The sequence below is a fragment of the Chiloscyllium punctatum genome, chromosome 7, assembly GCF_047496795.1.
Source record: "Chiloscyllium punctatum isolate Juve2018m chromosome 7, sChiPun1.3, whole genome shotgun sequence".
Lineage (NCBI taxonomy): Eukaryota > Metazoa > Chordata > Chondrichthyes > Orectolobiformes > Hemiscylliidae > Chiloscyllium > Chiloscyllium punctatum.
Genome location: NC_092745.1, coordinates 96674367 through 96702088, shown reverse-complemented (window position 1 = coordinate 96702088; position 27722 = coordinate 96674367). Strand labels below are relative to the sequence as shown.

Below are 27722 nucleotides of genomic sequence, written 5' to 3'. Positions count from 1 at the left end.
CCTTGCAAATGAATGTGGATTCTCTATTTAAAGGCTGTACAAGTTCAAGAGGTTGGGGAGAAAAAATGAAGTGGTTGCTGTTATGATGAACAAAGTTAATGGTTAAATTTTAATAGGAGATCACGATATAGCAAAGCAGGTACTTTCTGTGATGGAAACACATTAGCTGTGGCCTCACTAGTCTGAGGAAGGAGAACCTTTCTTTTAAAGCCACTAGTGGAATAGGCGATGTGGACATCGCTGATTGGACCAGCGCTTATTTCCCTTCCCTTGTTGCCCTCGAGAACTGCTGCAAGTTGACCCATAATGCTCTTAGGGTGGGCTTCCAAGACTTTGACCCAGCAACAGTGAAGGAACAATGATGCATTTCCAAATTATGATGGGGAATGGCTTGGAGGGGAATTTGTTTAAGATTAATGACAGTGTTTGGAGAGGTTTGTGTGACCTATTTGAAGAAAATGGCAGTGGTTAACTTGCACCTAATGTCTGGTGTCTTGAAATACTGTAGCATCTAGGAAATTTACACTTTTCTCATGCATTGTGGCTTTACATTCAGATGGTTAATAATTACTGAGGATATTCAGAATTCTACTTCTGCCACATAGCAAACAAGCCATTCTTGTTGAAACAGGTGACTGCATGATGTAATCATATAGAGTTTGAGAGAACTTAAAGGAGCCCATGAAAGCCAAGTGCAGGCCTTTTTAAAAAAAAAATCAACCCTGAAAAATGTTCAGGTGCATTGGGTCACAGTGGAATTACTGAGTTTGATGAGAATGAGAGGGGAGTTTTTTTTAAAAAAAGCTATCTTGGTCGATGCAGGAATGTAATGCTGCCACAGGGCTGTTCTCTCATTAAAGAGATGTTTGGTAGTGGTTTACCAGAGGGTCACCACGCCTCAGGCATAGTGTATGATGGAAGAGATGGGCCCTCCACGGTGGTCTCAGCCAGTACAGGAATTGAACCCACTCTATTGACACTCTGCATGACAAACCAGTCGTCCAGCTAATTGGCCCCCTCACGCAGGAAACCAGGAGGTAAAAGCTGCAGAAGCTAACCACGTGAAAGAAGACAGGTGACAGCACGTGAGAACTGAGAATTCATCTCTACTCTCCAGTTTATTCTAAAATAGTATTTTGGCAGTTTCGTTCAGCATGTAGGAAGTTTCAGTTGTGACAGGAACTGCAGATCTGGGTTTTGGAACTCTTAATAACAGCCGAAGTCACAGTGATGCATCCGCAAGGCTAGGAGTTAAAATGGATAGTGCATTCAGAGAGGTGGCTATACCACATGCAGACAGAGGGAAATCAGTGGTTGCAAGACAGTTCAATACAACCAGAGAGAATACAGGAATCTTGAGATCCTGGTCAAGAATTCCATTCTGACAATTCCTCTGGGAAATGCAGCAAACACCAGGACAGCAGCAACATAGGTGGGTCAGTTGTACAGGAGGGAAGGGAGAAGAGTGGAACAGCAGCTATGATAGGGGATTCGTTCATTAGGACACCCAACTGACTCCAGGATGTAACCTTCTGGATGCCAAGGTCAACAAAGTCACAGAATAGCAACAGGACATCCTGCAAGGACGGTGATAAGTTGGAGATGGCTGTCCATGTTACCATTGAGGATATAGACCAACAGGGACATCTGGAATTTAGGACACGAGGTCAAAAATTGATGTCCTGTTTCCACTGGTGTTAGCACTACAGGGATAGGTTGGAGTCTGGGTGATGCTTTTCAGAGAGTCGATGTGGACTTGTTGGGCCTAATGACCTGTTTCTACACTGTAGGGGATTCTAAGTATTCCAAGTAGTCATTTCCATATTACTCCCAGTGCCACGTGTGGAAGAGGGCCAACCACAAGCAAATGAGACTAGTTGGTTTGGGAGTTGGTTCAGCATGGACGAGTTGGACCAAAGAGTCTGTTTCTGCACTTTACTATTCTTTGATTCTGACTCTAATCTAAAAAGAGGGTCCTGTGTTTGATTACATGTAGGCTTTAAGAAATTTCTCAAAACTCGCCCCAAATGAAAGACAAAAAGCTTCAAAATGTTTTTTTTTCCCCCTCAGTAATACTCAATTACAGTAATTCCAAAGAAAATGCAAAAATAAAAACCTGTGTTAATCTTCTAGAGATTGAATCAGGAAATTGATGATCAAAACAATGGAGATGGTGGGGCCATTGATAAAAGGTATTTTGTGTATGCCATCATCATAGAAGACCCAGAAAATATCACTACGGGACTGGATAATCAAAGAGACCAACAGGAAGTAAGATCTTAAACCAAACCATCAGGGGAAAGGAGTTGGGAAAACTATTAAACAAAGGCCAACAGACTAAAGTTTGATAAGCAGAGTGGTTGCAGAGATAGTAAACGCATTGGATATAATCTTCCAAAATTCCTTCATTCTGGAAAAGTTCCAAAGTATTTAATAGTACATTTTTATTTCATGAAAAGAAACAAAGCAGGAAACAATTCGCCAGTTAATCTAATATCAAACATTGGAAACCTATGAAAATATTAATCAAGCCAAAAGTACAAAGAGATCTGGGAGTGCTGGTCCAGGATTCTCTAAAAGTTAACTTGCAGGTTGAGTCCGGTGATTAAGAAAGCAAATGTAATGTTGGCATTTATCTCAAGACAACTGGCATACAAAGCAGCGGTGTGCTTCTAAGACTTTATAAGGCTCTAGTTGGCCCAATTTAGAATATGGTGTCCAATTTTGGGCTCCATGCCTCAGGAAGGACATACCGGCCCTGGAGCATGTCCAGTGGAGATTCACATGGATGATCCCTGGAATGGTAGGCCTAATATATGGTGAACAGCTGAAGATCCTGAGATTATATTCATTAGAGTTTAGGAGGTTGAGGAGACACCTAATAGAAATTTAGAAGATAATGATCTGGATGTAGGTTTGCTCGCTGAGCTGGAAGGTTCATTTCCAGACGTTTCATCACCCTACTAGGTAACATCTTCAGTGGGCCTCAGGCGAAGCACTGCTGATAAGTCCTGCTTTCTATTTATATGTTTGGGTTTGAGTTGGTGAGGTCATCTCCCGTGGTGAAGTCACTTCCTTTTTTTTCCCCATGGGGTGGTAGATGGGGTCCAACACGATGTGTTGTTGATAGAGTTCCAGTTGGAATGCCAAGTTTCTAGGAATTCTCGTGTGTGTCTTTGTTTGGCTTCTCTTAGGATGGATGTGTTGTCCCAGCCAAAGTGGTGTCCTTCCCCATCTGTACATGAGGATACTAGTGAGAGGGGGTCATGTCTTTTTGTGGCTAGTTGGTGTTCATGTATCCTGGTGGCTAGTTTTCTGCCTGTTTGTCCAATGTAGTGTTTGTTACAGTCCTTGCACCTGGTATTTTGTAAATGACATTAGGTTTGCTTGCTGTCTGAATAGGGTCTTTCAAGTTCATTAGCTGCTATTCTAATGTGTTGGTGGGTTTGTGGTCTACCATGATGCCAAGGGATGTGAATAGTCTGGCAGTCTTTTCCAAGATGTCTTTGATGTAGGGGAGAATGGCTAGGGTTTCTGGATGTGTTTTGTCTTCTTGTTTGGGTTTGTTGCTGAGAAATCAGCGGACTGTGTTCATTGGGTTTTGAATACACAGTAAAAGGTAATTTTCCTCTGCTCTGCGTAGCACCTCTGTGCTGCAGTGTGTGCTGGCTCGTTGAAATAATGTACTAATGTAGTTTTGTTTGTGGATGTTGGGGTGATTGTTTCTGTAGTTCAATATTTGGTCTTTATGTGTTGTTTTCCTGTAGACTTTCTCAAAACCCGCTAAGATAATGCATGGCTTAGAAAGGGAAGTTGTTTCCATTAGTTGGGGAGACTAGGACCTATGGGCACAGCCTTAAAATTGGAGGGGGTCAATTTAGAAGGGAAATGAGACATTTCTTCAGCCAGAGTGTGGTGGGCCTGTGGAATTCATTGCAACAGAGCACAGTGGAGGCTGGAACATTGGTGTCTTCAAGGCAGGGATTGATAAGTTCTTGATCGCACGAGGAATTAAGGGCTACAGGAACAGTGCAGGTAAGTGGAGTTGAAATGCCCATCAGCCATGCTTAAAATGGCAGAGTGGACTCGATGGGCCGAATGGCCTTACTTCCACTCCTATGTCTTACGGTATTTGTACTTTTATGATGAAAATATTGTCTGTGTTCTGACACTACTGTGATAACAATATACCACCAGCCTTTCTGTCTGTTGCATCAAGAATAGTGAGTGAGTTCCTAGAAGTTCCACGATCTTTTGTCAGAGCATGATATGCCGAAGAGGAGAGGTTCCTTTCAAGTGGCTGGCCTGCAGTAGGAATTCTGCACAATACATTGATCGCAGGGGAATAATATCAAATCCAGGAAAGTTACTATTTAAGGATGTATATCATCTATACGTTAAGGCTCTAAGAGATGGTTGCATTGGTGATCATTGTCCAAAATTCCTTATCTTTTGAAATTATTCAAATCTAAGAAAGCAAATATGAATCGAGAATTGAAATAACAAGAGTGAAAATAGGGAATTGCAGAACCAGTTAGCTTGACTCCAGGCTGAGGGGTGACCTTAAAAAAGTTTACAAAATCATAATGGCATGGATAGGGTAAACAGACAAGTCTTTTCCCCATGGTGGTGGTGGTGATGGTGATGGTGATGGTGATGAAGGTGGTGAGGGGGAAGTGGGGGAGGGGGGGGTCCAGAACTTTAAGAGGGGAGACAATATTGGACCTGCTTTCCTATTACCTTTGTGAAAGGGCAGTAATATGTACCCATTATCATCTGCAAATAGAGTATAACACACCACTACCACAAGGGCAATTATAGATGAGCAATAAATGCTAATCAGTAATGTAGAGACCTTTTGGCCAATTCATTACCTGTAGGAATTGTAAAGAAAGCAGATCATCAGAATCACGAGCACACAGCTCCACTCCTGACTTTACATCAATCCGTTGGGCATTTTGCAGAAAAGGAAAATAAACTACAAATGCAGAAATGTCATCTTATTACTTTGTGCTACAGATTGTTCTGGACAGTATTCCTCAAGTCAGATTGACTATGTTGAAATTTTCAACCAAAATGTCAGTATTCGGCACTGTCTTAATGGGTTAGCTAAAACAGAAGATTCTTGCACAGGGCTGTTAAATAATTCAGATCTTTATACTGAATTGTATGTTTGCTGCTGCTCAGAGAAGATTAACCAAAACACTAAATCAAAAAGGCGGCAAGTGGAAGCCCAATTCATGTTTTAAGCAAAATCAAATGGGTTAAAATGATCTTTAATTCCATGGTGGTCACATTCCCAATACAACAGCTTTGAATGAAACGAGCAACTATAGCCCACTTGCATTGTGCATAAGAAAACAATTCAGTGCAGCTGCCATGTGCTTGGTGATCAAACTGTACCAATCCTGCAAAAATTTCAAAAGCTTCTTTTCCCAGGGGTTTTCAACTGTAGCCCCCAAAAGCTGCAGACTTGAAAAACAGTAATGTATAGCTCATTATGCACATAGGCAGGCTTCAAGATGAAAATACTTCCAGTTTTAAAAATACATATTTTGTTTTGCCTAACAGGCAGCTTGATATATGTTGCAACATAAAATGAGGTGATAGAACTAGGCAAGCTTTCATGCTCTGAAAGTTTGGCACGTTGCATCATAAATAGTTTCTTGAATTGTCATTTCTGGTAGGACATTGAAGAAAAAATATCCAAAAATGCTGACATCAATCTCATACGTAGAGCAAACTAGAAGGACAAATACAGGAGACCAAAGAAAGGTATAGCTAGCTACATAGATGACTAAGCAAGAAATACTTACCAAGTTTAAGCAAACATAAACTGGTGCAGTTTATAAGTTCAAAAACAGAGATATGCAACAAGTGGTATTATTCGGAGTAAATTGAGAGATGTCTAGGTAAAGGATAGAAATAGCTAAAAACAAAATTATAAGTTGAAGACTTATCTGGGTCAGCCACAAATACATTCAGAGGCAGCATTTTCTGCAACCAGTGAATTCTCCCCAACTTGGGATGGATGCTGCTACAATAACATTCAAGAGACTCAGCATCATCCAAAACAAAGCATAGGTCAAGTTCCTTCCACCACTGGTACTCTCAGTTTCACTCCATGAACTGTGGCTTTGAACTGCAACAGTTCAAGGTCACTGACCACAGTATTAAGAGAATTTGGAGATGGACAACAATCTCTTTGGATTTTTGGATTTCAGTCTTCACAGTACAAATTCCATACATTTGTAGAAGGACAAATCAGAATCCCTACACAGTGTGGAAACAAGCCATTTGGCCCAACAAGTCCACACAGACCCAAAGAAAAGTATCTCACCAAGACCCATTCCCCTACCCCTATTACTTTGCATTTCCCCTGACTAATGCACCTAGCCTACACATTCCTGAACACTACAGGCAATTTAGCATGGCAAATTCACCTAACCTGCACATCTTTGGAGTGTGGGAGGAAACTCATGCAGACCCAAGGAGAACATGCAAACTCCACAAAGACAGACAGTCACCAGAGGCTGGAATCGAACCCTGGTCCCTGGCGCTGTGAGGCAGCAGTACCAACCACTGAGCCACCATGACACTGTGGTCAGCAACCTCAGAAGGTAGGGACACTTTGACTGCACTACAAGAGCCTTCACTGATTTTGGTCATTATTGTTATATACCCAGAAGTTGTGTCACACAACTGAGCATTTTGTTCCTCCATCACCAAATCACCTATATTCTTTCCACCTATTGCCCAACACTAATCACCTGTATTTCCATGTAATCAATCTGCTAGCAGAGCCTATTAGGGCCAGTGCACTAACACCAAAAGGTGAAGGAAAGGTTGGGGGAGGGGATGAAATCAAAATAGAATTGGAATGGCAGATAAGGCCCTATAATAGTAGTGTTGTCCCAGTTGAATTCATGTTGCTTGTCATCTGTGTGTGGGGCTACTAAGGATAGCTGGTCGTGTCGTTTCGTGGCTAGTTGGTGTTCATGGATGCGGATCGTTAGCTGTCTTCCTGTTTGTCCTATGTAGTGTTTTGTGCAGTCCTTGCATGGGATTTTGTACACTACAATGGTTTTGCTCATGCTGGGTATCGGGTCCTTCGTTCTGGTGAGTTGTTGGCGGAGAGTGGCTGTTGGTTTGTGTGCTGTTGAGTCCTAGTGGTCGCAGTAGTCTGGCTGTCAGTTCAGAAATGCTCTTGATGTATGGTAGTGTCGCTAGTCCTTTGGGTTGCGGCATGTTCTCGTTCCGTTGTCTTTCCCTTAGGCATCTGTTGATGAAATTGCGTGGGTATCCGTTTTTTGTTGAATACATTGTATAGGTGTTCTTCTTCCTCTTTTTGCAGTTCTGGTGTACTGCAGTGTGTTGTGGCCCTTTTGAATAGTGTCTTGATGCAACTTCTTTTATGTGTTGGGGTGGTTGCTTTCGACTGGGACAACACTACTATTATAGGGCAAGCCAAATAGAGAATAGCCTAGAGAACAGCCAGGGAATTCCTAGAGGCAAGGCACTCATCCACAGATTCAATCAATAGGCACATCGACCTGAACCCAATATACCGACCACTGCAACGGACAGCTGAAACTGACAACCGGAAGCGGCAGATTCAAACCACTATAAATGCCGGAGGAAAGATCACAGAAGCGCTTCACAGGAGGCTCCCAAGCACTGAGGATGTCACCTAGACAGGGGACGAAACGTCTACAACACAAATTCCCAGCTCGGCGAACAGAACCACAACAGTACTAAATAGTATTGTTGCTGCTATTGCCGATGTCCTTGCATCATTTTTCAAAAGGTTCAGATACAGCTACATACACAATGATTTTAAACTAATATTTCTCATAACACATCTTCAAAATAATGCATATTACAAGCAAGAGGCATAAAAACTGCAGATGCTGGAATCCAAAGTAGACGGACAGGAGGCTGGAAGAACACAGCAAGCCAGCAGCATCAGGTGGTACAGAGTCTATGTTTCAGGTGTTACCCTTCTTCAGGACTGGGGGGTGGGTTTTGAGGGAGCTGCAGATAAAGGGGGTGGCAGGGCAGGGTGGGGATATGGGGATAGGTGAAGACAGGTGGAGAGTACAACCTGGTTGGTCAACGGGAGGAATGAATCCAGTTGGTGGCAGGGAGGAGTAGAAGGAGGGGGTGGGAGTCAGAGAATGGGAAGGGAAGTTATTTGAAATTGGAGAACTCTATATTGAGTCCTTCAGCCTGTAGGCTACCAGGCAGAAGATGAGGCGTTGTTCCTTCAAATTTGCGATTTAGTTCATTGTAGTAATGGAGGTGGCCAAGAATGGTCATGTCAGAAAGGGAGTGGGAAGGGGAATTAAAATAAGTGGTGACTGGGGAGGTCCAGTCGTCCCCTGCAGGCCCGGCTGGGATGCTTGACTAATGCATTGTGGCAGCGTCCAATACCCAGGCTGAACTGGCAGAGTTCATCGAATTTGTCCACAACTTGCACCTCGCCCTCAAATTCACTTAGCCCATCTTAGACACCTCCATCCCCTTTCTTGACCTCCCCGTTTCCATCTCCGATGACAGTCTCAAGATGGATGTTTATCACAAACCCACAGATCCCATAATTACCTGGACTACACCTCCTCCCACCCAGAATCCTGCAAGAACTCCATCCAGTTCTCCCAATTCTTGCGTTACATCAGCTCAGGCAAGGAGACACTCCACCCACAAGCATCCCAGATGTCCACCTATTTGGAATAATGTGCTTTTCCTCCCTCTGTCATCCAGAAGCCCTCCACTCCATTCCTTGTTCCACTTCTCTAAAATCCCTCCCAAATGCAATAAGTATAGAGACCCCTTGTTCTCACCTACTATCCCACCAGTCTCTGCATCCAATGTATCATCCTTAAATACTTCTGCCAACCCTAATTAGACCCCACCGTCAACATCTTCCTCTCCCCACCACTCTCTGCTTCCACAATGACCGTTCCCTTCGACAGTCCTTTGTTTATGCCACTCTCCCCACCAACCACGCACCCTCCCCCCTCCTCCGAACCCCTAAATACTATCTCCTGCAACTGGAAAAGATGTAAAACCTGCTGGTACACCACCCCCCTCACCTCCATCCAGGGGCCCAGACAAACAGTCCTTCCAGGTGAGACAGAGGTTCACCTACCTCTCTTCCAACCGAGTTTACTGCATCAGGTGCTGCCGATGTAGAGAAGACCACATAGAGGAGACCAAACGTAAACTTAGGGAACGGTTCACTGCACATCTCAGCTGGGCCCACAGGGGATGACGGGACCTCCCAGTCACTGCCCATTTTAAGTCCCCTTCCCACTCCCTTTCCAACATGACCATCCTTGGCTTCCTCCATTGCCACAATGAACCAAACTGCAAATTAAAGGAACAACACTTCAGCTTTCACCTGAGCAGCCTATAGCCCGGAGGACTCAACACTAAGTTCTACAATTTGAAATGACCCCCTGTCCCACCCTCTGACACCCTCCCCAGCCTCTTCCCCTTCCTTCCTGCCACCAATCAGATCCATTCCTCCCATTGACCAACCAGGTCGTAGCCTCTACCTGTCTTCACCTATCCCCACATCACCCTACCCCCACCACCCCCAGTCCTGAAGAAAGGTTACACCCAAACATTGGCTTCTCCAGCCCCTGATGCTGCCTGGCTTGCTGTGTCCTTCCAGGTTCCTACCCGTCTACTACAAGCAAGTGGCAGATGAAACTCAACAAATGTTCCCACATTAAACAATTTAGGGAGAAGTGAAATACTGAATTACCTAAAAATCACACTCGCTGGTAATTTAGAAAGTGTCCTGCCATAATACAAATAAAAGAATGGATCTGACCCTGGACACCAATTTCATCACAGAGGACTTCATTAGCATTTATTGCATCGTTGGGTTTTTGTGCATGCCCTGAATCTTGTCTTATTAAAATAAATATATCAATTAAGGCGCATCTTCAAAGAAAAGAAAGCGATTCAGAAAATGAAACTCACGTACCAATGTGACAAAGAAAGCTCTATACAGAAGGTAAAATTTCAGGTTGTTGGGATTATAATCAAAATTCTAACTTATTTATGACTAAGATGCAAGACATAACATACAAGCTGTAAATAATAGGACACATGACTATACCTACAAATGTCCACATTGCAAGTTCCAACTCAACCAAAATACTTTGTGGAAACCAGGGCAGGCAAAGGGCTAGTGGTACTATTGCTGGACTGTTAATCCAGTAAGGCAAAAACAATGACTGCAGATGCTGAAAATCAAACACTGGATTAGTGGTGCTGGAAGAGCACAGCAGTTCAGGCAGCATCCAACGAGCAGCGAAATCAACGTTTCGGGCAAAAGCCCTTCATCAGGAATAATCCAGTAACCCAGGTAATGTTCTGGAGACTCAGGTTTGAATCCTGCCATGGCAGATAGTGGAATTTGAATTCAATAAATATCTGGAAGTTGGAATTAAGAATCTAATAATGACTGAGAATCCATTGTTGATAGTCATTAAAACTCATCTGGTTCACTAATGTCCTTTAGGGGAGGAGACTGTCATCCTTACCTGGTCTAGACTACAGACCCACAGCAATTTAGTTGACTTTTAACTGACCTCTAGGCAATTTGGGATGGGTAATAAATGCTGGCCTATTCAGTGACGCCCTCATCACATGAATGAATTTTCTTTTAAAACTGTGGTATGAGGGGGGAAAAAGCAATCCTCATGAACTGTTCTCGTAACTGAAGGGTGCTATTGGCACCCATTGGAGTAGGTCAGCATCCTACCCTTCCGAATAGGGAAGTCTTCGTGATTTGAGGGCCTTTAAGTAGGGAAGAACAAAAGTTGATGAAAAATTTAGATTGATTTTACTTTGGACTATTGCACAATATTCTTTACAGTGCCAAGTGATCAGTTAAAAAGGCAAGATAAATTGCTAACGGGCTTAACCTTTGCAAAACTACATTTTTTTTGCAACATTTATCAGGACATGGTCATTTAATTATCTAAGTCATGTACTACATGAAATTTCACTGGATAGTAACTCTAATTGTTCACTTGTAGCATACTATTTCAGATTCAATTTCTTTTGTTTAAAAGTTACATATCGGATGAAGGAACTTTTTCCAGTAATATTTTAGATTGCACTTCACCTTAAGCTATTTGGGAAAAAAAAAGTACTGCTGTCCATGAGGTGTTACATTTTAAGCAAGGGGGTCCATGAGCCAAATCTTCATCAGAGCGGATTAAAATTGATGTAGAATGTTGAATTAGATTAGATTAGATTTAGATTCCCTACAGTGTGGAAACAGGCCCTTCGGCCCAACAAGTCCACAGCGACCCTTCCAGACCCATTCCCCTACATTTACCCCTGACTAATACACCTAACACTACAGGCAATTTAGCATGGCCAATTCACCTAATCTGCACATCTTCGGACTGTGGGAGGAAACCGGAGCACCCGAAGGAAACCCACGCAGACACAGGGAGACGTGCAAACTCCACACAGTCAGTCAGTCACCCGGGCTGGAATCGAACCTGGGACCCTGGTGCTGTGAGGCAGCATTGCTAACCATTGAGCCACCATGCCACCCCATTGTACCAACAAATGTGCAATTAGAAAATGATTCAATGATGTCCATATGAATGGTGAAATTGATCTGTTTTAAAACAGATCTTTTCACTTGAAATATTATCTGTGCATTTCCTGGAAAAAAACTGAACAGTAAACCTACAAGCATGGGCACGCTCCCTCAGACTAGAACACCATAGTTTCAGTACAGTCATGCTCAGCAGAGTCAGCCATAGGTATGGTTGCAGTGTCCATTTTACACATACATACCAACATAATTGGCAAAACATCTTTCACTTGGACAGTTAAACATCTAACGTTACATTAGAAAGTAAAGCATTCATGACAAAGAGAACAAATGCATATACAACTTGATTTCTTATCAGCAATCAAACAGAATTGAGGGTATTGAGATTTTTAAAAGCCCAGTGGAGGCTAACAAACTAAAAGAACCAAAATTTACTGAACGACTGCAAGAAAAACATCGAAGAAAGCAAGAGTGAAAATTATAGGGCACGAGCCATAATACTTCAATCTTCCCTAAGCACAGGTGTCAGTGCTAGATGGCTGGAGAATTGCAAACCCTACAGTGCTTTTTGAACAAGGATTAAGTCCAGCAATTATAGACCAGTCAGCTTAACTTAAAGCAGGGAAGCTTCTCGAAACAAATCATTCAAGATAGAATTAGTCACATTGAAATGCAAGGTGTGAGATTTATTGGAGTTTGGATCTCTGAATTTCATCTGGCACATGGATTGCCTCTCTCTTAAGGGGTAATAAGTAATTTGTTTAAGTCATTCTGTAGCCATGTGTTTTTTTAAAAGAGTCATGGAGATGTACAGCATCTTCAGTCTAACTTGTCCACGCCAACCAGATATCCCAACCCAATCTAGTCCCACCTGCCAGCACTCGGCCCATATCCCTCCAAACCCTTCCTAGTCATATACCCATCTAAGTGCCTTGTAAATGCTGCAATTGTACCAGCCTCCACCACATCCTCTGGCAGCTCATTCCATACACGTACCACCCTCTGCGTGTAAAGGTTGCCCCTTAGGTCTCTTTTCTATCTTTCCCCTCTCACCCTAAACCCATGCCCTCTAGTTCTGGACTCCCCGACCCCAGGGAAAAGACTTTACCTATTCATCCTAACCATGCCCCTCATCATTTTGTAAACCTCTATAAGGTCACCCCTCAGCCTCCGACGCTCCAGGGAAAACAGCCCCAGCCTGTTCAGCCTCTCCCTATAGCTCAAATCCTCCAACCCTGGCAACGTCCTTGTAAATCTTTTCTGAACCCTTTCAAGTTTCACAACATCTTTCTGATAGGAAGGAGACCAGAATTGCACGCAATATTCCAACAGCGGCCTAACCAATGTCCTGTACAGCCACATGACCTCCCAACTCCTGTACTCAATACTCTGACCAATGAAGGAAAGCATACCAAACGCCTTCTTCACTATCCTATCTACCTGCGACTCCACTTTCAAGGAGCTATGAACTTGCACTCCAAGGTCTCTTTGTTCAGCAACACTCCCGAGGACCTTACCATTAAGTGTACAAGTCTGCTAAGATTTACTTTTCCAAAATGCTGCACCTCGCATTTATCTGAATTAAAATCCAACTGCCACTTCTCAGCCCATTGGCACATCTGGTCCAGATTCTGTTGTAATCGGAGGTAACCCTCTTCGCTGTCCACTACACCTCCAATTTTGGTGTCATCTGCAAACTTACTAACTGCCCCTTTTATGCTCGCATTCAAATCATTTATGTAAATGACAAAAAGTAGAGGACCCAGCACCAATCCTTGTGGCACTCCACTGGTCACAGGCTTCCAGTCTGAAAAGCAACCCTCCACCAATACCCTCTGTCTTCCAGCATTGAGCCAGTTCTGTATGCACTTAAGAAATTCCTCTCCATCTAAACCTTTAACACTATGGAAGTCCCAGTCGATGTTTGGAAAGTTAAAATCCCCGACCATAACTACCCTATTATTCTTACAGATAGCCGAGATCTCCTTCCAAATTTGTTTCTCAATTCCCCTCTGACTGTTGGGGGGGGGGGGTCTATAATACAATCCCAATAAGGTGATCATTCCTTTCTTATTTCTCAGTTCCACTCAAATAACTTCCCTGGATGCATTTCCGGGAATATCTTCCCTCAGCACAGCTGTAATGCTATCCCTTATCAAAAATGCCACTCCCCCTCCTCTCTTGCCTCCCTTTCTATCCTTCCTGTAGCATTTGTATCCTGGAACATTAAGCTGCCAGTCCTGCCCATCCCTGAGCTATGTTTCTGTAATTGTTATGATATCCCAGTCCCATGTTCCTAACCATGCCCTGAGTTAATCTGCCTTCCCTGTTAGGCCCCTTGCATTGAAATAAATGCAGTTTAATTTATTAGTCCTACCTTGTCCCTGCCTGCCCATTTGATTCACTTCTGTTCTCAACTGTACCAGTCTCAGATTGATCTCTTTCCTCATTATCTCCCTGGGTCTCACCTCCCCCACCTTACTAGTTTAAATCCTCCAGAGCAGCTCCAGCAAATTTCCCTGCTAGTATATTAGTCCCCTTCCAATTTAGGTGCAATCCGTCCTTCTTGTACAGGTCATTTCTACACCAAAAGAGATTCCAATGATCCAAAAATGTGAATCCTTCTCCCATAAACCAGCTCCTCAGCCATGCATTCATCTGCTCTATCCTCCTATTCCTGCCCTCACTTGCTTGTAGCACTGGGAGTAATCCAGATATTACTACCCTTGAGGACCTCCTTTTTAAATTTCTGCCTAACTCTCTGTAATCTCCCTTCAGAATCTCAACCTTTTCCCTTCCTATGTTGTTGGTTCCAATGTGGACAATGACCTCCTGCTGGCCCCTCTCCCCCGTGAGAACATTCTGCACCCTCTCTGAGACATCCTTGATCCTGGCACCAGGGAAACAACACACCATTCTGCTTTTTCTCTGCTGGCCACAGAAATGTCTGTCTGTACCTCGGACTACAGAATCCCCTAATACAATTGATCTCTTGGAAGCTGACGTACCCCTCGTTGCCTTAGAGCCAGCCTCAATACCAGAAACTTGGCTGTTCATGCTACGTTACCCTGAGAATCCATCACCCCCTACATTTTCCAAAACAGCATACCTGTTTGAAATGGGTATATCCACAAAAGACTCCTGCTCTAGCTGCCGACCTCTCTTACCCTTCTTGGAGTTAACCCATCTATGTGACTGTATCTGAGACTTTCCCCCCCTTCCTATAACTGCCATCCATCACATACTGTTGCTGTTGCAAATTCCTCATCGCTTCTATCTGTCTCTCCAACCGATCCACTCGACCTGATAAGATTCACATCCAACAGCATTTATGGCAGACATAATCCGCAGTAACCCTTAAAAACTCTGTTTAAACTCCCACATCTGACAAGATGTATGTATCACTGCAAAGGCCATTTTTGCTCCTTCACAATCTACAGACCCAGAAGATAACACAGTCTTATTCCTCTACAAAACACTGCCCCAGGTTAAATTAAGAGCTATGGCTTATTTTAAGTTTAATCAAGAGACTTATCTCCAATAACATATAATCAAGTAAGAACCCACTGTACTCACTAATACAGCCTTTCACTTGGACAGACTTGAAACAACAAATAACTTATCTGATTCGGTGTTGTGAACTTCTACAACTACTTTCAAGGACAATAAGGCACGTTAATATGCTGCCTTTGACAACACCACCCATACCCCAGCAGTACGTTGTCTTCTCCTCTCCACTCATTCATTTGACAATCTGACCTGTCCAACGTCACTGAGCTGCCATCACTGCAGTGCACCACCTCCAAATCCAATTGGGTTCATCAGATTAGATGATTGTTGACAAAAAAAAACCCAACCCTATTTTTTCTATGGCTAAAACAATGAAAATGAAAACAGTCCTCTATAAAGCTCTGACAATTTCTCTTCTGGCTTTGCTCACAGCAAAATTCCAGTTTTTTTATTTGCTGGAGACTTCAGAACAATCCTGCGAAGGTTGATAATGCTACGGAGTATAAGGTGTGTTGAGTAAAAAGCTGGGAAAATCCCGCTTATATTATCTGTGAAACTTCTCTTACCAATGCTGATCCTTTCTCCTAATTGTGCTTCTTTCCAGATACTTCATTGAAGAATATTCAACCTTTCAAAGGACTCCTCAATAAAAAATAAACAATGCATGCTCTCTTTTATTAAAATGAATTGAAGTGTATGTTTACCAGAGACAGTTATGCCAAACGTCAACTGCCCATTCAGGTCTGGGCGAGTGTCAATTAACAAAACCTTTGTCACTATATAAGCTCTCAGTTTAGGCTCTAGCTTTTCCCACCAAGTTTAGGATTGATTCCTAGTTGTTGGATTGAGTAGCAAATAGAAGGAAGCAGGAACCGCAATTTAGAAAGAAAATAAAAAAAGACAGGAATTTGTCAAGCTAGGCCAGTCTGACTGAAAACCATCACTGATTCAGGCAGTTAAAACTCAGCCATACAGCATGAAAACAAACCCTTCAGTCCAACTCGTCCATGGCAACCAGATATCCTAAATAAATCTAGTCCTATTTGCCAGCATTTGGCCCATATCTCTCTCAACCCTTCCTATTCATATACCCACCCAAATGCCTCTCAAATGTTGCAATTGTACCAGTCTCCACCACTTCCTCTGGCAGCTCATTCCATACAAAACCCTCTTTGTGAGAAGGTTGCCCCTCAGGTCCCTTTTTAAATCTTTCCCCTCTCTCCTTAAACCTATACCCTCTAGTTTTGGACTCACCCACCGAGGAGAAAATTACCTTGTCTGTTTACCCTATCCATGCCCCTCATGATTTTATAAACCTCTATAAAAGGTCACCCCTCAGCCTCCAAGGCTCCAAGGAAAACAGCCCCAGCCTATTTAGCCTCTCCCTACAGCTCAAATCCTCCAACCCTGGCAACATCCTTGTAATTCTTTTCTGAACCCTTTCAAGTTTCACAACAGTTCTGCTGTTTACTCCCAGCAGTCCAAACAAACCCTGTACCCCTTTCCCTATCCAATGGCTGCTGAACCCTAGTTCCATTGCATCCACCAAAGCCCTGACCATACCACAGTATACCACTGTGAAGGTGGCACTATTTGGCAATCTAAAACAAAGGCATTTCAAAGGACGCACATCCACTGGAGGCATGATCTTTGCTGTTCCCAAACAATTTGTCAAATGGATTGTAGTAAATTCAATAAGGAGAATGAATTATGACGAGAGGTGCTCTAGCCTAACCAAAAGAACAGAAAGAAAAAGTTAAGAGCAGATTTTGATTTTCCAAGTTAGACCAAGAGCTGGCAAATGGGGCTAGGAAAATTTAGGATATTTGGTCAGCATGGACAAGTTGGACTGAAGAATTTGTTTCTGTATTTTACATCTTTAAAGTGTAAAAATTCCAACAAACAGCAGCTATTCCCTAGGCATCCTCATTAGGCAGCAGCTACCAAGTCAACTACAGATCAATGGATATAATCCACAGTAACATTGTGTCATGGTATTGAGTACAGAAGTTGGCAGGTCACGTTACAGTTGTACAGGACTTTGGTTCAGCACATTTGGAAAACTGCATATCGCTCTGGTCACTACATTACCAAAAGGATGTGGATGCTTTGCAGGGGGTGCAGGAGGTTCACTAGGATGTTGCCTGATATGGAGAGTACTAGCTTTGAAGAAAGGTCGAGTAGATTAGGATTATTTTCATTAGACACACAAAGGTTGAGGGGGATCTGATTGCAGTCTACAAAATCAAGAGACGTATGGACAGGGTGGATAGCAAGGAGATTCCTCCTCCCCCTGCCCCCACCCAAGAGTGGGGGACTCAATTACTAGGTGTCGTGAGTTCAAACTAAGGGGGGAAAAGTTTAAGGAGACACATGTGAAAAGTTCTTTACGCAGAGGTGGTAGGTGCCTGGAACACATTGCCAGCAGAGGTGGTAGAGTCAGGCACGATAGTGTAATTTAAGATATATTTAGACATATACATGAATGGGCAGGGAGCAAAGGGATACAGACCCTTGGAAAATAGGTGACAGGTTTAGACAGAGCATCTGGATTGGCACATGATTGGAGGGCTGAAGGGCCTGTTCCTATGCTGTAATTTTCTTTGTTTTTTTGTTCTCCAGAACTAAATCAGTTCTGCTCACGATGATCTGGATGGTTTGCCTGCAGTAGTCTTGCCTTTAGCTAGTCCTCAGCAAGTATGTGCACTGAATGGCTGTGACAATCAATAACATTTAAGTAACAAACAGCAGTGGCAACCTTATATTTACTTACTTCCAGCTTTCGGTTTCCTTTAACCTACTTGCATCACTGGCTGATAAGAGACAAGGTTGCTCACTGCCTTTTTCTGGTTTCAATTAATTAGTTTGTTCCTCTGAAACCAGAAGTTTCAGGATGAGTCTGGGATTTAAAATATCAGAATTATTGCACCAATATCATGTTTGATGATCATCTGTTCAGACAAGAGCTCACCGTGCCCCTGCACAGATCCAGCAAGCCACAGAATCACATCGTAACATGCCACGAATATGGAGAGTGTGAAGCAACACAGAATTGATGTGCCGGACATCATAGTGCACACAATGTATTGATATGTTAGATATAGGAGAGAGGAAAGAAAATGAAAAAAAAAGTGAACACCCACATAATGTTTCAATTCATTCAATATTTTAGGTATTAGTTCAGAGTAACTACTGGACCTCTCAGTGCAGTGAGAAGGCTGGCTTCTAATTATGCTGCAAAACAAAGTTCAAAGACAAAATTGCTTTTAAACAAACCCTGCTAATAAAATCGATTCTCTTGATGATTAGGTAATTAGTTAATAGCATAACCTTCTTGGGCTGCATGGGAGATGTCGATACAAATGGGTATACATTAAAACCAAAAAAGGGAAATTTGACCATTTTTGACTGCTATCTAGAGATCCTTGCTGCAAAGATGTGTCTGTGAAGGTCAAGTGAGAACATGCTCTCTTCATATCATGCACATTTGGGCAAGAAACTGGGAATGGCTGGCATCGAGAAACACAAAGCTTCTCTCCATAATTGGCTGATAACTGTGAATAATATATTTGCATAGATTTCTTTCTAAATCCTTGAAGAGTTTAGAATTTTGCTCTGGAGGAATTCCAAATGCCAATTATTTTCTAGCTTTCGTTTAACTTCTACCAGGAAAGTAAATGGATCAGAAAGAAAGTCTGCTTCTGACTGCTGTGCCAGTAAATGTGTAGATGGAAACACTGCAGCAGTCATACTGTATAATTCATCCCAAAATTCTCTAATGTGATCCACCAAATAAATATTTGAAAATTCAAGGTGCATGCTGTGCTTGTGTGCACTTTTGTTTCACTTGTAAATACGGATGTGCAACTTTATAGGTCAAGTCCAAATTAAACTTACAAATGCAGTTTTACAGCAAAATGGCTGGAACTTCTGAGGTTTGCTTCTACAACTGTTGCCAAATACACAAATAGGAAGCAATTAGCACATTTCAGTATTCTCAGATCACAAGCCAAAACTTCTGACTTAGTACAACATGAATGGTGTATAAATTCCATTGCTGAAAATCTTATTAAAAATGTGCACATTAGATTAAGGAACAGACTTTTGCATAATTCATGGTCTAAACCTTACTTTGACAAGATTAGGAATACGCCTTGTTAAAATAAAAGAGACCAATTGAAAATAGTTACATCAGAACCTTGGGAGGGAAATGCAGTCTATAGAAATAAATTGATATAGAAATAGAGATATGTAAAACACCATTTAGATAAATGCCATGGACCTACCATGTGCATTTGCAAGAACTACAATATTAAGAAACGCTTAACAGTTTTTTTTAAATTTGTTCACAGAATGAAGGCATTACTGGCTAGGCCAGCAATCATGTCCCATCCTAGGGTAGTTAAGAGTTAACAACATTGTGGTGGGTCTGGAGTCACCTGTAGGACCAGATGAGGCAACGATGGCAGGTTCCTTCCCTAACTGACATTAGTGAACCAGGTGGGTTTGTCCAAAAATCACCAGGATTCAAGATCATTAGACTGCCAATTCCAGATTTTTATTGAATTCAAATTCCACCATCTGACATGACAGGATTTGAACCTGGGACCCCAGAACACTACCTGGATTTCTGGATTAATAATCCAATGATAATTCCTCTAGGCCATCACATCCCTTATGGTGATCCTTCTCCAAGAACACCAAACTCAAATGATGTCAACAAAAAAGAATTCAGCATTTAGGATGCAACCACAGAAACCAAATAGCAACAGAGTGAAAAAAGTACAATTTCATTATAAAGTAAGTGTTTCCACGTTGATTTGACTGGAGGTTTTGGTGAATCACACATCCAATCATGCCTTGGCTGTTGAGTCACAATGTTATAATTCATGCCTCCAGATGTTTCAGGGATTCGATATTTTCTCAGGTACTTCTTAAAAACAAAAAAGTTATCCAGCTCCAAACCTTCATCCTTCAGTATTATGGTCCTCCATTGACTTAAAAGAGACCAAATTAAATGAAGTTGTGTGGTACTACCATGTTAAATGGGAGTGATTTCTAATAACTCTAACGTCTCACAACAGTGCACCTATGAGGGTCTATGGACCATCAGCTCTAGAACTCTCCTCCAACATAATCTAGAACCCCATGGTTGAACTTATCCTTACTCCACAATTATTATTAAGCCAGGAACCAACCCTGGATCAATGATGTAGAAGGGCATGCCAAGCAAAGCACAGGATGTACTCAAAAAGGATATATTAACTTGTTGAAACTACATCACAGGACTACATTCCAGCAAAATAAAGGAGGTAGCATTTGATGTACAGATCTAATCAATATCACAGCCAAATCACTCAGATTAAAGCTTTGCAGTCCTTATATTATATATATGTTATGCATAATTAAACAACCATATGGAAATTTACATTGCTTCCCAACCTGAAGGATGACATAGATTAACACAAAGCAGAAGAGGTACTTGCAAATATTTTCCACCCTAAGTGCTGACTGAACAGTAGAACTTGACCTCATCCTGAGATCTAAACTATTGAATGCCAGACTTCAGCCAATTCATTTCTCTCCAAGTGGTATGTAAATAGCTCACGGGTCAGCAACAGCTACGAGTCTGAACATAATTCCATCTGTAGTACTGAAAACTTGTGCTCCAGGATAAGCTGTTCTCACACAGCTCGAACACTGGCATCAAATCGATCATGTGGAATTTCAGTAGATATTCACTGTAGGCAGGATGGTGGTTCAGGAGTTAGCACTGCTGCCTCACAGCACCAGGGACCCAGGCTCGATTCCAGCCTCAGGCAACTGTGTGAAATGTGCATTCTCCCTGTTTCTGCATGGGTTTCCTCCCACAACCCAAAGACGTGCCGGTTAGGTGAACTGGCCATGCTAAATTGCCCATAGTTTCCAGAGATGTGTAGGTTAGGTACATAAGTCAGGGCAAAAGCACAGTAATAGGTATGGGAATGGGTCTGGGTGGGTTACTCTTCGGAGGGTCGGTGTGGACTTGTTGGGCCAAATGGCCTGTTTCCGTCTAACTTCTCCAGAGAGAAAAAGAAATCAGGAAAAATACAATTCAACCAGTTACTAGAATACCAGCCTATTCTCAAAGTGATGGAAGATTCCTTTGTCAGGGCTACCAAGCAAAAGCATTTTATCTTACCAATTGGGTACCACAAAGGGCACTCTTCTCAAAATCACAGATATAGCACAACACAGGAGGCCATTCAGCCCATCATGTTTGCAGCAGCTTGTTAAATGACCATTATTACCTACTGTTAATCTCCTTTCTCCTAATACCCTTGCATATTATTTTTGTACAAATAATCATCCAATCATCCAGTTTTTAATCTCAAAGAACTCCTTCCAGGTAATGCATTCCATACTCTAACTATTCACTAATTGGGAAGGTTTTTGATTATTTCAACCTGGCTTTTTTTGCACATCATTTCAAATTGTATGTTTTTGTTCCTTTTATGACTTCACCATAGTTTTCTTTCATAAATTGACAAAAAGGGGCTATATTCCACAGATGAGATGACATTGATTATCCTTGATCTTAAAACAGCATTTGACCAAGAGCAACAATCAAAAAGTTTCAGTATTATTGTAATCAAGAGGAAGTTCTCCATTGGCTGGAAACAGATGTCACATACAGGAAGATGATTGCGGCTATTTAAGGCCAATCATTTTTAAGCACATTGCATGGGTTCCTCTGGGCAGAAACCTCAGCCCAACAATTTTTAGCTGCTTCAAAGACTTTCCCTCCATAAGATCAGAAAAGAGATGTCTATTTTAAAAAAAAGGAAAATAAACCTGTTCAGGAGGTGGGGCTTGAACCCAGGCCTTCACAGCCCAGAGGTAGAGACACTACCACTGTGCCATACGACTCTCAGAATTGGGATGTTAACTGATGATTGGACAACTTTCCATTTTAACATTAATCCTTAGATACTGAAGCAGTCTTTTGCCACTTATAATATGCTCATGTTAGGCCATTTAAGTTCTAGGAAAACAGACCAGCATAACACATTTCTCCACAGAAATTGTAATTGGGGTTAGGATCTCTATATTTAAAACACTTTCATAAGCATCCACCAAAAGGCGCATCTAAGAACTGAATTAAATAGATGTCTAACAACCACACTGGGTAATTCCTCTTTGTCCTCCACCTGATTCACTGGGAGTAAATAGCTGCAGAAAATCCTCACCACTCCTCCTTTCATGAGCCTGCAACCAAACCCTTTTAAAACAAAACGGCATGTCACTAACTCTCGAAATAAAACTATATTAAAGGCGTTATACAAAAGTGTCTAACATCACATCATAGGTGAGGTCCAAACTTCTATTAATAGAAGTTAGACAATTCAATTGTCTAAAGGATTTAATGCTGAGAAGAATCAAAGCATGGGGATCCCAGAAAGGTGGCAAACAGTTTGCCACTTACGGTAAAGCAAACAGAAACAAGAAACACATTAGTAGACCAGGAGTATATGGATAGAAGATCAAAGTGTTATAAAAGATACAGAGTAGGGCTGTAAAAGGATTTGCTCGCATGAACAAGACATATGGCAAAGGTAAAGGAAAGGACAGGACAGAATGGGGTTGTGTGCAAGTCAGAAATGGGGAAAGCAGTAAACTGGATGTTTCACACTCATTGGAGTGTGGAACCTGAGGGACTCTGGCATGAAGTAAACAGAAACTAAGATTAGCCAATTTTATTGATCTAATGAAAGTTCGTAACTTCAAACATCAAACTTTATTTTCTTTGCCACAGGCACTGAGTATTCTCAATATTTTCTGTTTTTATTTGACAGAGAATATAGTAGTTTGTTTTTTAAAAAAAAATGTAGAAATGGAAAGGGATAACTTGGCGAAATTGTTATCAAGTTAAACAATGAAAACATGTAATATATTGGAGATAGATTTACCAATTACACCCTCTTCAGTATCTACACAGGCACTGTGCCCTAACATCGATGACTGCATCGGTGCAGTGTTCTGCACCCAGGCTGAACTGGAGCAGTTCAAGACTCCACCCACAACTTCCACCCTGCCCTCAAATTCACTTGGTCCATCTTGGACACCTCCCTCCCCTTTCTCAACCTCTCCATTTCCATCCCCAGCGACACAGTCTCCAGACAGACATTTACTATAAACCCATACACAACTATTTGGACTGCACCTCCTCCCACTCAATATCCTGCAAAAACTCCATCCAGTTCTCTCAATTCCTTCACCCAGACGAGACATTTCACTTCCAAAAAGGATCCCAGATGTCCACGTATTTTGAACAACGTGCTTTTCCCTCCTCTGTCATCCAGACGGCACTCTACCACACTGCCTCCATTTCCTATTCCACTGCTTTAACACTCCCCCCATACAGTAAACACAATAAAGACAGGGACTCCCTCGTCCTCACCTACCACCCAATCTCCACGTCCATTGCATCATCCTTAAACACTTCTGTGAACTCCAACTAGACCCCACCAAACACACATCTTCCCTCCCCATCCCTCTCCACCTTCCACAAGGACCGCTCCCTTTGCCAATCCTTGGTTTGCTCCACTTTTCCCATCAACTCCCAGGTACCTTCCCCTGCAACTGGAAAAGATGTAAAACCTGCCGGTACACCACCCCACTCACCTCCATCCAGGACTCCAAACATTCCTTCCAGGCGAGACAGAGGTTCACTGCCTCTCCTCCAACCTAGTTTACTATATCTGGTCCTCCTGATGTGATCTTCTCTACACCTGGGAGGCCAAACATAAACTAAGAGAGTGTGTTTCGGTGAGCATCTCAGCCAGGCAAGCAGGGGCTAACCTGACCTCCCAGTCACCACTCATTTTAATTCCCTTTCCCACTCCCTTTCTGACCATCCTTGGCCTGCTCCATTGCCACAACAAATCAAACCACAAATTGGAAGACCAACACCTCATTTTTCACTTGGACAGCCTACAGCCCAGAGGACTCAACATAGAGTTCTCCAATTTCAAAATAGCTGCCATTCCCATTACCTGACTCCCTTCCCAGCCGCTCCCTTCCATCAACCCTTCCTTCTGGCCACCAACTGGATTTATTCCTCCCATTGACCAACCAGATCGCAACCTCTACCTGTCTTCACTTAACTTCCCCACCAGCACTTCCCCACCCCCTTTGTCTGCAGCTCCCCTTACACCCACGCCAGTCCTGAAGATGGGTTATACTTGAAACATTGACTGCTCACCTCCTGATGCTGCCTTGCTTGCTGTGTTCTTCCAGCCTCCTGCTCATCTACCTTAGACTCCAGCAACTGTAGTCTTTTTGTCTCCTCCACTTCCTCTGGTAGCTCATTCCATATACACCGCACCCTCTGTGTTAAAAAGTTGCCCATTAGGTCCCTTTTAAATCTTTCCCCTCTCACCCTAAACAGATATCCTTTAGTTCTGAACTCCCTCACCCCATGCAAAAGATCTTGTCTATTTGAACGATGACAAAATCTGTTTCAATCTCTAATCTTGGTTGTAATCTGCAGCCTTAAAAGTTTGTAAAGAAAAAAATTTCTCCTACTCTGCTCTGAATCTCTCATTTTATTTAGTTTTGCATTTAAGCTACACAATCACTAAAAGCATCTGTTTCTATGTTCTCTGCCTGTCAAGTCACAATGGTTCTCTAACTAAAACAGACACACAACTGATTATTTCTTCCAATGTTTTTCATCATATTGGATAGCAGCCGAGTCAATTTGCACCTCAGAACCTGCTTGAACATCCTTCCTGTAGTATGCAGCATAATATCATACACAGCATACAAACTGTGGTCTTGATATTTCAAAGATTAATTATTACGTCTGAACTCTTGGTACCATAACCATCTGTGATAGTGCTGCATGCAACAGCCAGTGAAAAACTGTCAACCGACTGCCACCGGTTTCAAATTTACTAATGGTCCCAGATGCCAAACACAGTCAAATGTTGCCACAAAGTCACGAATCTCTGGAATTCAGTTCTGTCAGCTATGTTCAGATCAACGTTGTAATGAGATAGAGAGTCAAGTTGTCCCAGTGGATCCCAAGCTAAGCAATAGCGAGTTGGTTATCACTAATTCAGTCTTGATAGCAGCCATCAATCCCTCATCCAATACCTCAAATGATGAGCAGGTTGACTGGGCTGTAGGTGGCTGGATTGGATTCATCCATCTTGTGTGCAGGATATCCATGGGCAATTTTCCACTTTTTCAAAAAAAAAAACAGCTGTGAATGCCATAACTGTGTTGGAACAGAGCTGCATTATTAAGAAACTGTCCCAATATTGAAAGAACCATTATGAGATTGGATATTTTATTCTTAGATGCATACTTATTTTTGCCTAATGAAGCACTAGTTGCTCCACAGTCAATTCCTGTGCAAGAATCCAGTTCCAAGTATAGATCACATCTAAACAACTAGTTTAAATATTCCTAGCTTGGATTAGTTATTAAAACTACATTGCGGAGTCGGATTCTGTGTGCATAGTAGGCACTTCATTCTCAGAATTTCAAATCATATGCTTTCATAAACAAGCATAGTTGAAATATGACTAAACTTGGGACAAAAGACTATACAAAGCAGGAACAATACTTATATATTTCATTTTTCCCCATGTTTATACCTGGAAAACCTGCTAGTATTGGGATGACATTCCACACTATATATATCACGGTGTACAAATACTGCAGAGATTTCAAGGACACTGCACAGGAAACCCTCACAGAACATGGTAACATTGAACAAAAGCCTGATTTTTGTATTTACATAACCTACATGCTCATGACCACCCTACGTATGACGATTTCAGGATGTACTACTTATTAAACAAACTTTTTGCTCAATTTATAGAAGTAAATCAACATCAGAATGTTGTTGGTTTAATCTCAAATCTCCAGCATATAATCTAAAATCATATTTCAGAAAATGCAACCAAGAACCCCCCAAGATTACCCAATCACACATTTGCCTTTCTGATACCTTACCCAGAATAACTATCAGCGTTTGTTATGACAAGGAATGTTCTAAAAAGTATCTCTGATGAGTGAAACTCTTCAAAACTTCCTGCAGGAAGAAGTTACATAGCCATAGCTACAGCTACTGCTCACATGCAGATTTTAAAATCTAAAGGTTTCACAAATGCTGTACTAGGTATTTGATTACATGACTAATTAAGCAGTTATCAAAATAGAAAAGTTTAAATCACTACAGCGTGAAAGACACCAGACTCAGTATCCAACATTGGTGCCTGTCCTTAAAAGCCTTCTCTAGAGAATAGTCTTGCCAAAGTAGAAAGAAGCAGCCAAATAGGCCTACATGATCAGGATACCTTCCTTTCCCAAAAATGGGAAAAGTTTAGATGTGCAATGAGAGGTCTCGTATCCTACATGGAAGCAACTGAATTCAGATCAGTGTTGGTTACTAAGGTCTAAGAGCCAGCTGGAAGTCACAGTCACATTCAACTTTCCAAGATATAAATTAAATGCAGTTCGAACTTTAGTAGAGTCAACTGTTCCAGCAATTAAAAGTCTGGGTTACAATTTTAAAAATAACATCGGAGTTCGACACAGACGTCTGTACGGTATCAAAATCCTTCCACTTGGTCGCCTTTAAAATAAACTCTAAGTGTTACAATTAAATCACTGCCAAAGGTGTATCCAAACCATCCAACTGTATCCATTTTAAAGCGTAAAACAGCGTCGCTGGTCGAACTGCTGAACCCTGCCAAAAACTGGGAAATCCGTTCTTTAGGAACTGAAAGCAATAACTGCCCACATATTACAAAGGAGAAAGCTTAAGGTTTGTTCATATAAATCCGGGCAAGCCGAACGGAATGAACTACTAGGAAATGAGCCGAAGTCGGCATCTGCAGACAATTAATTAAATAGTTAAAGGGTTAAGAAAAAAAAATTCAGAGAGTAAATATGCACACGATGAGTTTGCTAAAACAAGTCCACCAATAAATATGAGCAAGGAACTGCGCCTACCCCGAGAAGAGCTGAACACTGTAACAAAAAGACACAAACAGATCCTCCAGCGGTCTACCGTCTCCATCCTCATTACTGATCCCGAAAGCTCGGACTGAATCCCCGACGAAAAAGCTATAAATAACCTGTGAATGAGTCACACAGTAGGAGAAAAAGAGAAGACGCTTGTCTGCCTCAGTCTCAACAGCGCCACGTGTTTCCACAGTGGGACTGAAATCAACACGCTCTGCAACACATGGAAACCCCGCCCCTGAAAAACAGCTCATTGGTCAAAACTCCAATCTCGAACTGGAGAAGTTTAATTGTGCCAGCTCTCCAGAGAGCTATTGGATTTCACAAGTCTGTTATGTTCAAAGGCTAGACAAACTGGGAATGTTTTCCTTAGAGCTGTGAGCGGGACCTGATTGAGAATGTACTAAGTTATGAGACAACACTAGGTTTATTTGGAAGTACTAGCTTTCGGAGTACCGCTCCTTCATCTGTGGAGCTGATTCTTAAGACACAGAACTTAAAGCAAAAGATCACAGTGTCATGCAACTGAAATGCTATATTGAACACTCAAATCTTAGTAAAGGGTTAACCTATATCCACTTTCAGTTCCTTGTTCGGT

General features: G+C 42.0%; 1 protein-coding gene across 1 annotated transcript in view; it reads right to left on the bottom strand.

The window, feature by feature from the left end:
• The window catches only part of LOC140479956 (uncharacterized), a 58767-nt gene extending 31442 nt beyond the window's left edge, over positions 1-27325 (bottom strand). The window contains exon 1 of the mRNA XM_072574391.1: positions 27113-27325. Coding sequence (XP_072430492.1) covers positions 27113-27185 — 73 coding nt within the window. The 5' untranslated portion in view covers positions 27186-27325. The remainder of the gene's footprint in view (positions 1-27112) is intronic.
• Between the last annotated feature and the right edge of the window lie 397 nt (positions 27326-27722).